General features: G+C 32.2%; 1 protein-coding gene across 1 annotated transcript in view; it reads right to left on the bottom strand.

The window, feature by feature from the left end:
• The window catches only part of LOC119828739, a 49740-nt gene that overhangs the window by 24375 nt on the left and 12536 nt on the right, over positions 1-12829 (bottom strand). The window contains exons 6-10 of the mRNA XM_038350982.1: positions 12363-12458; positions 6691-6920; positions 5626-5845; positions 1582-1677; positions 439-668 (exon numbers count right to left, since the gene is read on the bottom strand). Coding sequence (XP_038206910.1) covers positions 439-668; positions 1582-1677; positions 5626-5845; positions 6691-6920; positions 12363-12458 — 872 coding nt within the window. The remainder of the gene's footprint in view (positions 1-438; positions 669-1581; positions 1678-5625; positions 5846-6690; positions 6921-12362; positions 12459-12829) is intronic.

Consider the following 12829-nt stretch of genomic DNA (forward strand, 5'->3'; position numbering starts at 1 on the left):
ATTCGTTCATAGGCGATATTAGTCATTTACAATAAGGGGAATCGGCCGTATAGAAAAACAAGATTATTGTGGATCTTGATTAGAGTTGGAAAGTTATTCTAGTGGGAGACTAAGCGAAGTCCCGTGTCCCCTACTGGGGTATGGGGCAGATGATATTCATTTGTTTCACTGATCGATTTTCTTTATGGACAAGTAGATGATCAGTCTTTTGTGTCCTGACAGACCGAGACATTTTTTTTTATTGTGTGTCCCCACCGGGAATCGAACCCAGGACCACTCGGTTCTACGCTCATGCGTTAACCACTATACCAAGGAGGCGGTTAGAGAGAGTATATTGAATTTATAACATAAATTACTATTATTTGAAAATAAATACGCATAATGGAGTAAATAAATCGCCTGTCTACATTTTTACGTCTACCGCAAAAAAAGTCTTACCTGGCTAGCATTAAAGTTGTTTATTGCGCTGATGCTATCATCACACTGTCCTCGAAAGACCACAGGTACATTCGGCTTCGGCTCAGGATAGTAGAAGCATGCTTCGTCGCTCTGGTCGTTCTTTTGGAAGTATCGTTCGTCCAATACAGATATGTTTCTCATGGTTTGCTCGAAAACAGTGCTGGCGTTAGCGGATAGTTCCTTGGTTCGACTTAGTTTCCAGGCATACACTGAAATAGAAAGATGATAAAAATGGATGTATTTGAACATGCTTCCTGAGTCTGTGTTCCCCGACGAATACAATCTGGAGGTCTTCAAGAGAAGAGTGAACAGGTACCTTCTAGGGAAGCGCGCTCTATCCTAGACCACATCTCAGCTTACCATCAGGCGAGATCGTGGTCAAGCGCTTCCCTATCATGAATAAAAAAAAATATACATTTACATAACCACTGTATGAAATGTGTTATCAAATGTTATTGTAATCAATTGAATTATTGAACAATAATAATTCAATTCATCAATACGAGTTTAATTGAATAATTATTGTTTCCTGAATACAAAAATGGCGTTGTACGTAGAATATTATTTCTACGTACTTCTATTAATACAGCTGCTTCAGTACAGTGGTCCAAACACAGCTGCACTATCATATAGCTACTTTTCTCAGTAAAATGGTCAAAGTGTCAAAGGGAAGCATATAACGTAAAGCTGTGCCTACCTGTAATTTAGATACATAAGTACTAATATGTTGATGTATAGTTTAATGTTTTAATAGTTTTAACCAGAAATTATGTATCTAGTTGGTAAGCCTTTATTTAAATAAATAAATAAATAAATAAAATAAATAAATAACCAATGAGTTCTGGGTTGGTTTACTCGTGAAATCGCAGAACTAGTCAAGTATTGTCATAGAAGCGCTTGAACGATAGAATCAACTAAGTCTCACTTGCTCTTAAACAGAATATAGGTAAGTAAATAATGTTATACTGGCGATGTTATTTAGGATAGCAAGGTAAACTCATGAAATTATTATGTCGTCATCCATCCTTTGATTGAAGCTGTTTAATGTGAGTCAAAATTGAGTTTAAAGAAGTTGTTTACATACAAACTTACAAGTTAAGCTAACAAAAAAGCAGATCTTACCTATTCGCTGATAGTTGTTGATATTACTGCAAGAATAAACGAGGGCGTATGATTCATAGTCCGTGGCTAGCACCCAGTAGTTTGTTGAAATTGTAACTGAAAGAAAAATAAATATATTATTTATAATAGAAATACATGCAGTATTTTTGCCATTTTGTATGTGAACCTTAAAATATCTGGACAAGTAGTGTGTTTGGAGGAAATGTAATTCTAAAAATCAAAACAAATGCAGAATTTTAACCAACTAATTGACCTAAATTGATTGCTGTGACTCGTGACAATCATGTGCTATGATCTAATGAGTTTTTTAATATGACTCACATAGTCATACAATAAAAAACAGTGTACCCACGCTCATTGCTCATATAAAACAACTTATTTTTTGTATTATATTTTTTTTAGTCACACCTTAGTGTAGGTAATAACATTTCGGATACTAAAAACAACTATGTTAGTATTTTTCTAGTACATCATACGTCTCTTTAATCAAAAAAAAAATAATAATTTGCAAAATCATGGAAGTTGTGTTTAGATCCGGAAAGAACCCACTATTATTATTTCAACAGAAATTGCGCGCAGTTTACTTATTATCAGTTTACTTATTTAAGTGCCAAACATATGCAAATAGAAGAAATAAGATAATTCGATTTAGTTTTGTTCAATATCTAAAACAACGTATATGCAATATTTATTTAGACGTTATAAGATATGGTGGACAAGGTTGAAAATAATTTAATTTTTTTTTTTTTTGTTTTTAAATTCAGTGGTATTTAAATTGCGTTTCAAAAAGATCCACTTTCATTAAAAAAAATACCAGGTGTGTTATTTGTATGACATTTATGTAATGGTCTATGATATTTGTTTATTTCATTTAATGAAGCAAAATATTATGTATGTATGTACTTGTATGACATTTATGTTATGGTCGAAGATATTTGTTTATTTCATTTAATGAAGCAAAATAAAAACATCATATTTTGACCGTCAATTGATTACGTGCGATGATTTCTTCACGTAATTCACCCTTTATGTTTCTAACTATTCCAGTGTCCCAATTTTACAGTAAATACAGTGACACTTTTATGCACAACTAGCTGCGTCCCGCGGTTTAAAATAATATAATGAATAAATCGCGTTTAAAATCCGTTGAAAAGTTTTTAATTTCTAAATGTATAATACTCGCATAAAATCAAACACAAGAAAATACTTAATTGCCTGTATGTTATTCCAGTTGTCCAGCTGTCCACGTACCATATTTTATTACAATCGGTTCAGTAGTTTTTGCGTGAAAGAGCAACAAACACACACACATCCTTACAAACTTTCACATTTATAATATAAGTAGGATAGTAGGATTAGTAGGATTACATGGTTAAGGTTGCTTATTAATATTCGGCATGTTTTCCGCAAACTTTGTGAGAGTAGGTACAAATTCGCTTGTACTCTATTCGCGAATCTGTTTGCACTTCCTTCTATTTATTTATTTATTTATTTATTTATTTAACTCTTCAACAACATTGTACATAGAAGGAAACTTAGAGATAATAATAATAATGAGTAAAATAAAGCGTACAATTTGTTTGGCGGCCTTATCACTTAGAAGTGATCTCTTCCAGGCAACCACGGTAAAAGGTAACGAGCATACTGCTAAACTATAAGCTTCTATATTTGTTTACGAAAGGCAGTCTTGATTGCGATTTTGTATAATGGACAGTGAAGATGTAGTTTTTCTGATATTGGACTGTTTTTTCTATGATCATATACGTGTACTATATTGTGTATATCCATTATGAGATTAAATACGCGACACAGTAAAGATGAAAACGGCAAATGTTCTGTTTGCAACCGTGTGAGTCACACAAATGTGTAAGAGGCTACGCGAAGTACCTAATATATTCGCGAAGTTCGCGTGCCTAGATGCCCGTTAAAAAACGACACAGCATGGAAAACTGCGAACGCATCGAAAACTATGCATAATCATTTGCTTAAACTTAAACTTGTAGGTTTGAGTCTTTATGCGAATGTCGGTCATTGGCATAACACAACAGTAATAAACTCTTTCCAATAGAAAAACATATATTATTAAATCGATTAATTAACTATTAATTTCTCAGTATTTAGTCCTTTTTGAACGTTATCCTTTAATGAAAATTTGACATTTAATTTGGTGCACCTCATAATCTAATGACAGTGGGCGCTTATTCTTACATATTTAAAAAATCGTTTTTTTTGACACTTTATAACCTGCATTGAGAAGTCTTTAAACGTTGAGTTCATATTAAAACCATAAAAAATAATGATCCATTATGACGGTAGAGATCAATTAAGTGACTAACTAAACTTTTTGTTGAATAAAAACAGGCTGGTTAGATTGGCAATGTACCGGCTGTACAAAAGAAAAAAAACCTAAACAAAAGCATGTTATGCAAAAGCGCCTTCCATATTTGAATTGTTGCTCTGAGCGAAACAGTTGGTAATATGACTAACCCACAGAGAGTTCATTCTACCCTTGAATTATGAATGTATTACCATATTACAATTGATCGATTTTTATTAATATTTATTATTTATTTCGTGTAACGTGGTATTAAAGTGACATTTTTAAAGGCACGAATACATGATAAAAATGTTGCACAATATTATTTTTCATTCATGCAATATTCAAGGCGTTATATTTTTTATTTTAATGCATAAACGGAATGTGGTATATCGTGCGGAGAATATTTATCACTATTTAAGTATACATAATGACGAATGCATGAATAAAAGTAATTACAACTTTTTGTTGAATAATTCATTTCCTGTAAAATATACGTTAGTTTTATTATACCAAATTGTTCATATAAATACCCTAATTGCTGTTATCTAGATCATAACCTATTGAGCCCATACTCAGAAATATATTAACAATCGTTACATTGTAAGATTAGGTATCGTGAGCTATAGTTAATATTTCTAATTAATTTAATAAAAACATTTTACTATCACAATATGACCTTAAAGTTTAATAAATGTTATATCAAATTCGTATATGGCCCTGAAGTATGTTTGCCGTTTTTTCTATTGCTATCTAACTCTATTATCGCTAGTAAATTGTGTTACTAATATGATTATAGGTATCACAAACGAACTAGAACATTTTAGAGGCTGAAAAACAATTTGATAAAACCATATCTTATTTTTTATTTTGTTTATTTGATAATAGGGCAGCGCTTGACCACGATCTCGACTGATGGTTAGCTGAGATGTGATGTAGGTAGTCTACTGTTTAGATTATTTAATTATTCGTTTGCTACGTAATATAATAGAAATTTACTCTTTTTTAATTGGAGTGCAAATACATATATGATACTATAAAATAAATTATCGAACACATGACGTGTTTTATTTACACCTCTTACATTATTGAGATCTTATATTCCGGTTTTATTTCTTATCTTCATGTGCATGTTATTTTACAGTTATCAATTAAAGGGTAATCGTTACATATTGGTTATAATACTTTTGGCGTTAATCAAGTGATAAACATTTTAAATATATTAATAATACGCAACTGTAGAGTTTATTTGAACGCGCTTATCTCAGGTATTACTGAACCGATTTTAATGAATCTTTCACCGTAGGATAACTACGTGATCTCTGAGTGCTAAAGGCGATAATTAATATTATGTACCACGGGTGAAGCTGGGGCGGATAGCTATTGTAATTTTTTTTAAGAAGCATTCGATTTTATCAAATTTGTGTTTTTTTTTTAATTCGTGTAACCTAAGAATAAAGTGGTTTAAGTGAGAGATTACATATATCTATCTTTATTAAATTATAACAAAAATGTGTTCGCATACGAAATACCATGAAATTGCATTTCATTTGGGATTTGGGATCCTAGTGTGAGGTTCAATGCAATGTATGTATCTATATTATGTAAAAAAATTTGAAACAAATAAAGAAAATTTTATTTTATTTTTATTTTATTTTATTTACCTACTAGCTGCGCCCCGCGGTTTCACCTGCGCTAGATTTATTTATTGATCACATGGTACTTACAGTTAGTGCCTGCAATGGGGAAAGTGACTTCAAGTTTCGCGCTGCCATCAGTAGACGCCAGTACAGCTGTCCCCTCAATGGTGAGCAAGGTCTGGTTGATGACTTCTGTATTGTACACGTCGACCACGCCTCCATAACCAAGGGTATACCTTGCATTACCACAGCTTCCTAAAGCATTTTCCGACGGGTACGCTTCAATGGTGTTCCAAATATCCAGATACTAGAAAACAAGTAATTTATTGATAGTGTTTACGTTAGTTCAAAATGGGATGTTTTGATGATATTTCATAGTCCTTAATTCATGGGAATGGACATTTATTTATTGATGAAACATTGGTTAAAATCGAAAATCATACAAAAATCTCTATAAAAAATAAAATGCATATAATAAATGTAATTTAAAAACGTCCCTTACATGTAGTGACATGAACACAACTTTTTTTTTATATTTGTACAGTTTATCTTATGCTTGTTAATTAATTCGTATATTGCGAATTATTTTCCACTTTTTATATTGTCATTAAAGCGTGTTTTTTAGTTCTTTTTATAGTCTCTTTAAAGCTTTATTATCTTAAATCGGTTTAAATTTTGATGAAATATGAATGGGACCAGATCGGGAATAAAGTAAACAATTTTCAAATAAGATTTGCAGATGGCGGGAAAATTGGTAAACATAAATAAAACATTTGAATCATTCTATCTACAAAAAAAAAGACTCAAAATCCGTTAGGCAGTTTAAAATATTTAAGCGTACATCCTACTTCCTACTAATATTATAAATGGGAAAGTTTTTAAGGATGTTTGTTGCTCTTTCACACAAAAATTACTGAACCGATTGCAATGAAATTGGTACGTAGACATCTGGATAACTGGAATAATATATAGGCAACTTTTTATCCTCATATTCCTACAGGATACGGACTTACGCGGGTGAAACCGCGGGGCGCAGCCAGTAGGGACATAGGGCGACAGGCAGGGCGTTATGGTTTTATACTATTTAGTGATTATTCATCATATTGCAGAGTCATATATTAAGGTGGTGTTTTATATATAAATTATACTTACATCAATGACACTGAAATTCGCAACAACTGGGATGCTTTCATCACACTGTCCCGGAAAGACGACGGATTTGTCCAACGCTGGTTCTGGGAAATAGAAACACGCCTCATCGCTCTGGTCCGTTTGGATGTAATACCAGTCGTTCAGGTCTAGGTATGAAGCGACCACGTTGTCCACCTGGACCTTGACAGCGTCTGGCAGCTGTCTCGTCCTGCTGAGAATCCAGCTGTTCACTGTAATGTTAAAGTCAAAATTAGTTATTTCGATTTCCCGCTGTGAACTGGGCATTCTGCTGGCTCAGAATTCATGTCAACGCATGCTTGACCCCCATATTTAAAATTATGGCTATTTTTTTGTACATTGTATATCTTATTCACTTATTTAATGTACGTTCGATTTTTTTTCTATTAAGTATATAACATTTATATGTAACGTATTTCAGGTAATTAAACAATTCATTCTTTCTTTTTAAATCATATCAATTGCGTTTTGAATAGCGTAATATTTAATACAACTCGTTAAAATTCATGTTTATTCATTTTGCGATGTTTATTTATTAATTATCGTTATTGATTCTTTTATTGCTTTATTGGTTTCCTGTATACGCATTCATTGATAAATAAAACCTAATAAAAACACCAATAAACATTTCCTGAATAACATTCACTCTATCATTTCCGCGAAATTATAGACAGCGCAATGAGAATAATTTATCATTATGAAAACAAAAAAAAAATCGCTGATAATGTTTTAGTTTCATTGACATTATTATGATACAATCTTCCATTTGACATACATTTTAATTGCGGCCCACTTTTTAATTTGCGGTCGCCATTTTGTTTATCTATATAGTCTATGTTACCACCACAATTTTAATGATTACTACGACACCTAATATGTGTAGGCAAACATATGATCGAAAACCATCATTCTTCGGCTAGTCAGGTAACAAAAGTCTCATCGATAAATTAATTATTAATATTCAAAATAAAATGTCAGATATCAATAGGCACAGTGCTTTTATTTATGCAAATTTGTAAAGATTAAATTAGTAACCAAACGATTCACTTTCGACACGAATTGGGTCAGGACTCTAAGCGACGAAATTGACTTAGTTTTCAATTCAATTCCGATTTTATTCGACCTCGATCTTGAACTCTTATTCTGCATCCATTACGAGTTTTTTTATCCTTATCGAATGGCATTAACTAAACGAAATGTTCGATCGACAATAATTTCATTGAAACACTGCACTGTCTTAATTTTTAATAGTGTCATTTTAGTGTTCAATCAAAATAGAATTAGATCTCGATACTGTCGGGAGTTAGTCCCCCTGTCGGGGAGCTCCACACCACCGGTAAGTTTGGCGTGAAACTTGTATGCGAATGTTTCATTCGGTGAGTTGGGAGTTGAAGGTATCCTTTTTGCTCATCTTTCTCAGCCCATCTTATTCCCATCGTCAAGTTTTCCCTTTTCCTTACCTCTCAAAAGCGGTCAACGAATGCCCACTTCTGCATCTGTTTATGGACGGTGTTGATCTGATAAATATACCATCTGGTGAAATACCAACTGGCTACCCGTACTAGCATAAAAATAATAATTTCGACCAAAAACTGAGTCACCTTCAATTTATCAGAACTAGACCAAATTTAAAGAAGACCTTATGGCAGGCACCATAAAGCACAAAGGCACGTTTTTTAAATAAAAGAAAGGAAAATATTAATAATATTTAACATTTTCTTATAAATTATGTGGGAATATACTCAAAAAATACAGTCGACGTGATAACCTCCTCCTTTTTTATAAGTCGGTTGAAAAAACTAGACACACTATATATTACACTAGCATTTGTCCGCGGCTTCGCACGCGTTAATTCGGAGTAGATTAATAGATATTATTATACATATAAATCTTACTCTTGAATCACCATCTAATCTATCAATTAAAAAAACCGACATAGGCACAGAGAAAGCGACTTTGTTTTATACTTTGTAGTGATTATAGTGGCTATATTTTAATTTACGGTAAATGACTATGCGGGTGGAACTGGGGTGTTCAGCTAGTTACAATATATGCCGAATGGAAAGTTTCAGCGTCTAATCCGTTCCACTGTCAACTTAAAATCCATTGGACAATTTACAACAATATTCATTAGAAATATAATCATAAATAATAGTGAATAACACAAACAACCATGAACCATTAACAACGCAAAAATTTGGAATAAATTTAAATCTATTTAAAGATATTACAGAGTATCAATTAATTATGACACTTTAATAGATTTCGGAAGCTCCGTCTCGACCGAGCGAAGCGACAAAAACACTATTAGGATAATTCAAATATAATAACTCCACGAAAAAATGTGAAAAAATATTAGCATATCAGCGCATTAATTTTAAACAATCCTAAACAAGTTTTGGATGTGACTAGTTATCGATTTATTATATAACTATAAAGTGCATTTTTCATTAGAACATATTTCGATAAATTATTTTTATACTATCGACTCGCACCGGATTCAATAATGCATGTAACATACGAACGAACCTTCCTCTTATCATCAGCAGCCCATATATATGTTCCCACTGCTGGGACACAGGCCTCCCATGAGGGTTCAGGCTATATTCCGCCACGCTGGCCAAGTGCGGGTTGGCAGATGTCACATGTCATCGAACTTTTAATTCTTGGACATGCCGGTTTCCTCACGATGTTTTCCTTCACCGTTTAAGCAGTGGTGATGTTATCTTCATGCGCAGATAAATTGAAAATCAATTTATTTCTTGCGCGCTCGCCCGGTCTCGAACCCCGACTTATCGATTTTGAAGTCCGAGGTCCTCACCACTGAGCCACCACTGCTTCCTCTTCCTCTTATACCAGCATCAAAATCCATCGTATTGTTTTTAAGATTCAAGCATAGATAGGGACAGACAGCGGATAGCCATTTCCTTCTATACTATGCAGTTATTTATTCTAGTTAACAGTATATTTTTATATTATACTAGCTTTTCGCCCGCGGCTTCGCCCGCGTAGAATTCGCTTATATCGCGCGACACGGTAAGGAGTATTTTCTTCGCATCAAAAAGTGTGGTTTGTTCTTTCCCACGTTCATCTCCATCTTTATACCAAGTTTCATCAAAATCGGTTTGACAATAACGAACTTTCATACAAACTTTCATCCCCTCTTTCAACCCTTTCTACCCTTTTTTCGCGATAAAAAGTATCCTATGTTCTTTCCCAAGTTCATTTCTATCTTCATATCAAATTTTGTAAAAATCGGTTCAGTGGTTTAGGCGTGAAAGCGTAACAGACAGACAGACAGACAGAGTTACTTTCGCATTTATAATATTAGTAGGGATTGAGATTATTATTTCTAACTATCTCGTTGGCTTTAATTCTATTTTTATTATTATTGAGAAGCTTTTACGTACTTAGATCGAAGGGACTTAAAACTGTGTGGTTGAAGGATGTAATTAAAATGTTGATATCTTAAAAGTAAATGGAGTAATTAAGTTATTAATATCAAATACCTCTGCTAATAACAGGAGTGTTTCATAACAAAAGGTATCAAACAGCTTAAACATCTTTGATTTTAAAGAATATATAAAGAAAAAACATTCGTTTGTTATTTTCATCTGTATGTACGTATGTTTTCTGTCACCGACACATTCAGACTCGATTTTGTCTCACTATCAACGAACCGATTCAATTTTAACTTCCTACACTCATCGAGGATCATTGACTATACAATAAATTGATGAGATTATCTTATTATCCTGATTACGATCGCCAGGATTTAATAATTTCATTACGTAAAGAAAGAGTGTGACAATTTAGTCGATTCCATTATTAAAGCGTTTACATCTTAAACTATATTTATATCTGTTTCTTCTCTTGCTATTTGTGCTGGTCTTTACAAAAAGTTACTGAAACTGCATTCGGGAATGAAATTATGACGAATGATGTATGGTTATTGTTAAGCCAAACTTTTCAATACTTTTTAAACTTGATTGTAAATAAAATAAATGTTATTAAATGTGATAATGATTTTATCATAAAAGTAGTCAGTTACAAGATATTTACTTGAATAGTAATATTGACTTCTGTATTACAATTTTTTTGATTTATCATATTGATTGAATTTATGTTTATGTTTGTGACAAATTAATTATTGCAGATTTAAACATAGCATGTGCCATTAAATTTGTTTTTTATTATGTTAACTGCGCTTCAAATTTGCATGCTTAATTTAGAAGAGATAAAAATAAATAATTTATAGACCAAAGCCTAAATTTATGATAAAAACATTCATATTGCTATATTCCTGGAATTTATACTTATATTTTGAAATGCATATATTATTGTGTTTTTTCGTCTTTTTATTGCAATGTGTGTGTGTTTTTATAACATGGATGTGTGTCTATTATACACAAGGATGTTATAAGTTTGCAGGTTTTTGGTTTTGATTACAACCTGTTTAATTTAATTCTATATGGTATTATTTGTGTTATTAAGTGACGGTGCGACAGTTACAGATGACAGAGAGAGAGAGATAGAGTTCGTCTAATGCCGTCACTTTCCCACAATACAATTACTGTTGTATTTGAGAGCGGAAATCTTGTATAGATACCCACGGTCCCGGAGAAGGAGCCGTGGGTTATGTCGGATTCCTACCGATCAAAACCCCACTGTGTTCCGTCGAGCCGTTTTGGTGAAGGGGCAATTGAGTTAGTTGTTATTCGTCCACGACCGCGTTAATCTGATCTGGGTTCTGGGTTACAAAACGCCTTTAAGCAGGACTGCTTGAAGACGGTTTTGTAGGCCGTCTGGTATTTGATAGACATTCATTTGTATGTTTTGTTAATTAAATGCTTGATCACGTTGAAATCAAATAATTTATATGAAAATTTTACAAATAGCCGCTATAAAATTTTATGTATTTGGCCTTAATGGGGCTTGCAGTTTGTCTGGCGTCAAGTTAAAATAAATACATAATTTAGACGGTTTCATTATGCTATAAAGAGCGAAGTTAATATACTCATTAACATAATATTTAATTTTAAATCTATGTATGCCCTTCTTACCCTGAGTGTGAGCTTTTGTAAGCCTTAATGACGATACTGAAACTTAAATTTCTATTTGTATATTCTTTATGGCACTTACAAAAAAATTAAAATGAATGCAACCTTTGTTACAAAAGAGGAATGGTAATAGTATGGGTAGTGAATGATATTAAGGGGTAATCACAAACATAGGTTATTATATTGATATTAATTAAATAAAAAAGGAATAATAAAAAGATTAATTATTGGCGATACTTTAATTTTAATTATACATTATTTTTCTTTATTATTTCATAAGTGAAATTTTGTTTTAATTTAGTAAATTTCATTTTTTATGCTTTGCTATTTTAATATTGTTATAATAACGTTTTTATTTCTTATCCAAAAACTAAACTTCATCACAAAAATTAAAAATTTAGTATCATTGTTAATTATAACATAGATTTATGCCGTTTTATGAAAACCATTTTATTTTTATTTACACACTTATTTTTTGTAATTAAAGCGAAATATCATTTTGTTTTTTTAGTCCAGCATAAAGCATTATTTCTTAAGCTAGGATCACCATTCACTACATCAAATTCATTTAAGTGTCATAAATATAAACCTTACCTCTTTTCTGATTGTTGGCAAGATCCTCGCAGGTGTACGAAACGGCGTAGTTGAGATAGTCAGTCGCCAGCACCCAGAGAGACGATTGTACATTAACTAAAAAAAAGAAAAAAGTTACAGATTAATTGCAGTCTCACCTCAAAAGGTCAATTTGCGTTTAAGATATCACGATATCAAAATCATATTCATGTGTATGCTTCTACGTCATTAAGACGAATATACAATTTTTTTTTATGTATAATTATAAATATTATTATATTACAAAAAAAAATATTAAATAACACACGGAAATGTTTTAATGGGGATAAAATAGAATAATAAAATCTAGAGTTTTCTTAATTGTTAAATAAAATATTACGTGGTCATGGTGTGACAGTGAGTCAAATACGATTTTAATTTGGGAATGCAGTTTCCGTTTTCATATATACCTTATTTGTGTAAATTGCTACGAATTAATTGAGAATTTG

This window comes from Zerene cesonia, chromosome 8 (genome assembly GCF_012273895.1).
Source record: "Zerene cesonia ecotype Mississippi chromosome 8, Zerene_cesonia_1.1, whole genome shotgun sequence".
Lineage (NCBI taxonomy): Eukaryota > Metazoa > Arthropoda > Insecta > Lepidoptera > Pieridae > Zerene > Zerene cesonia.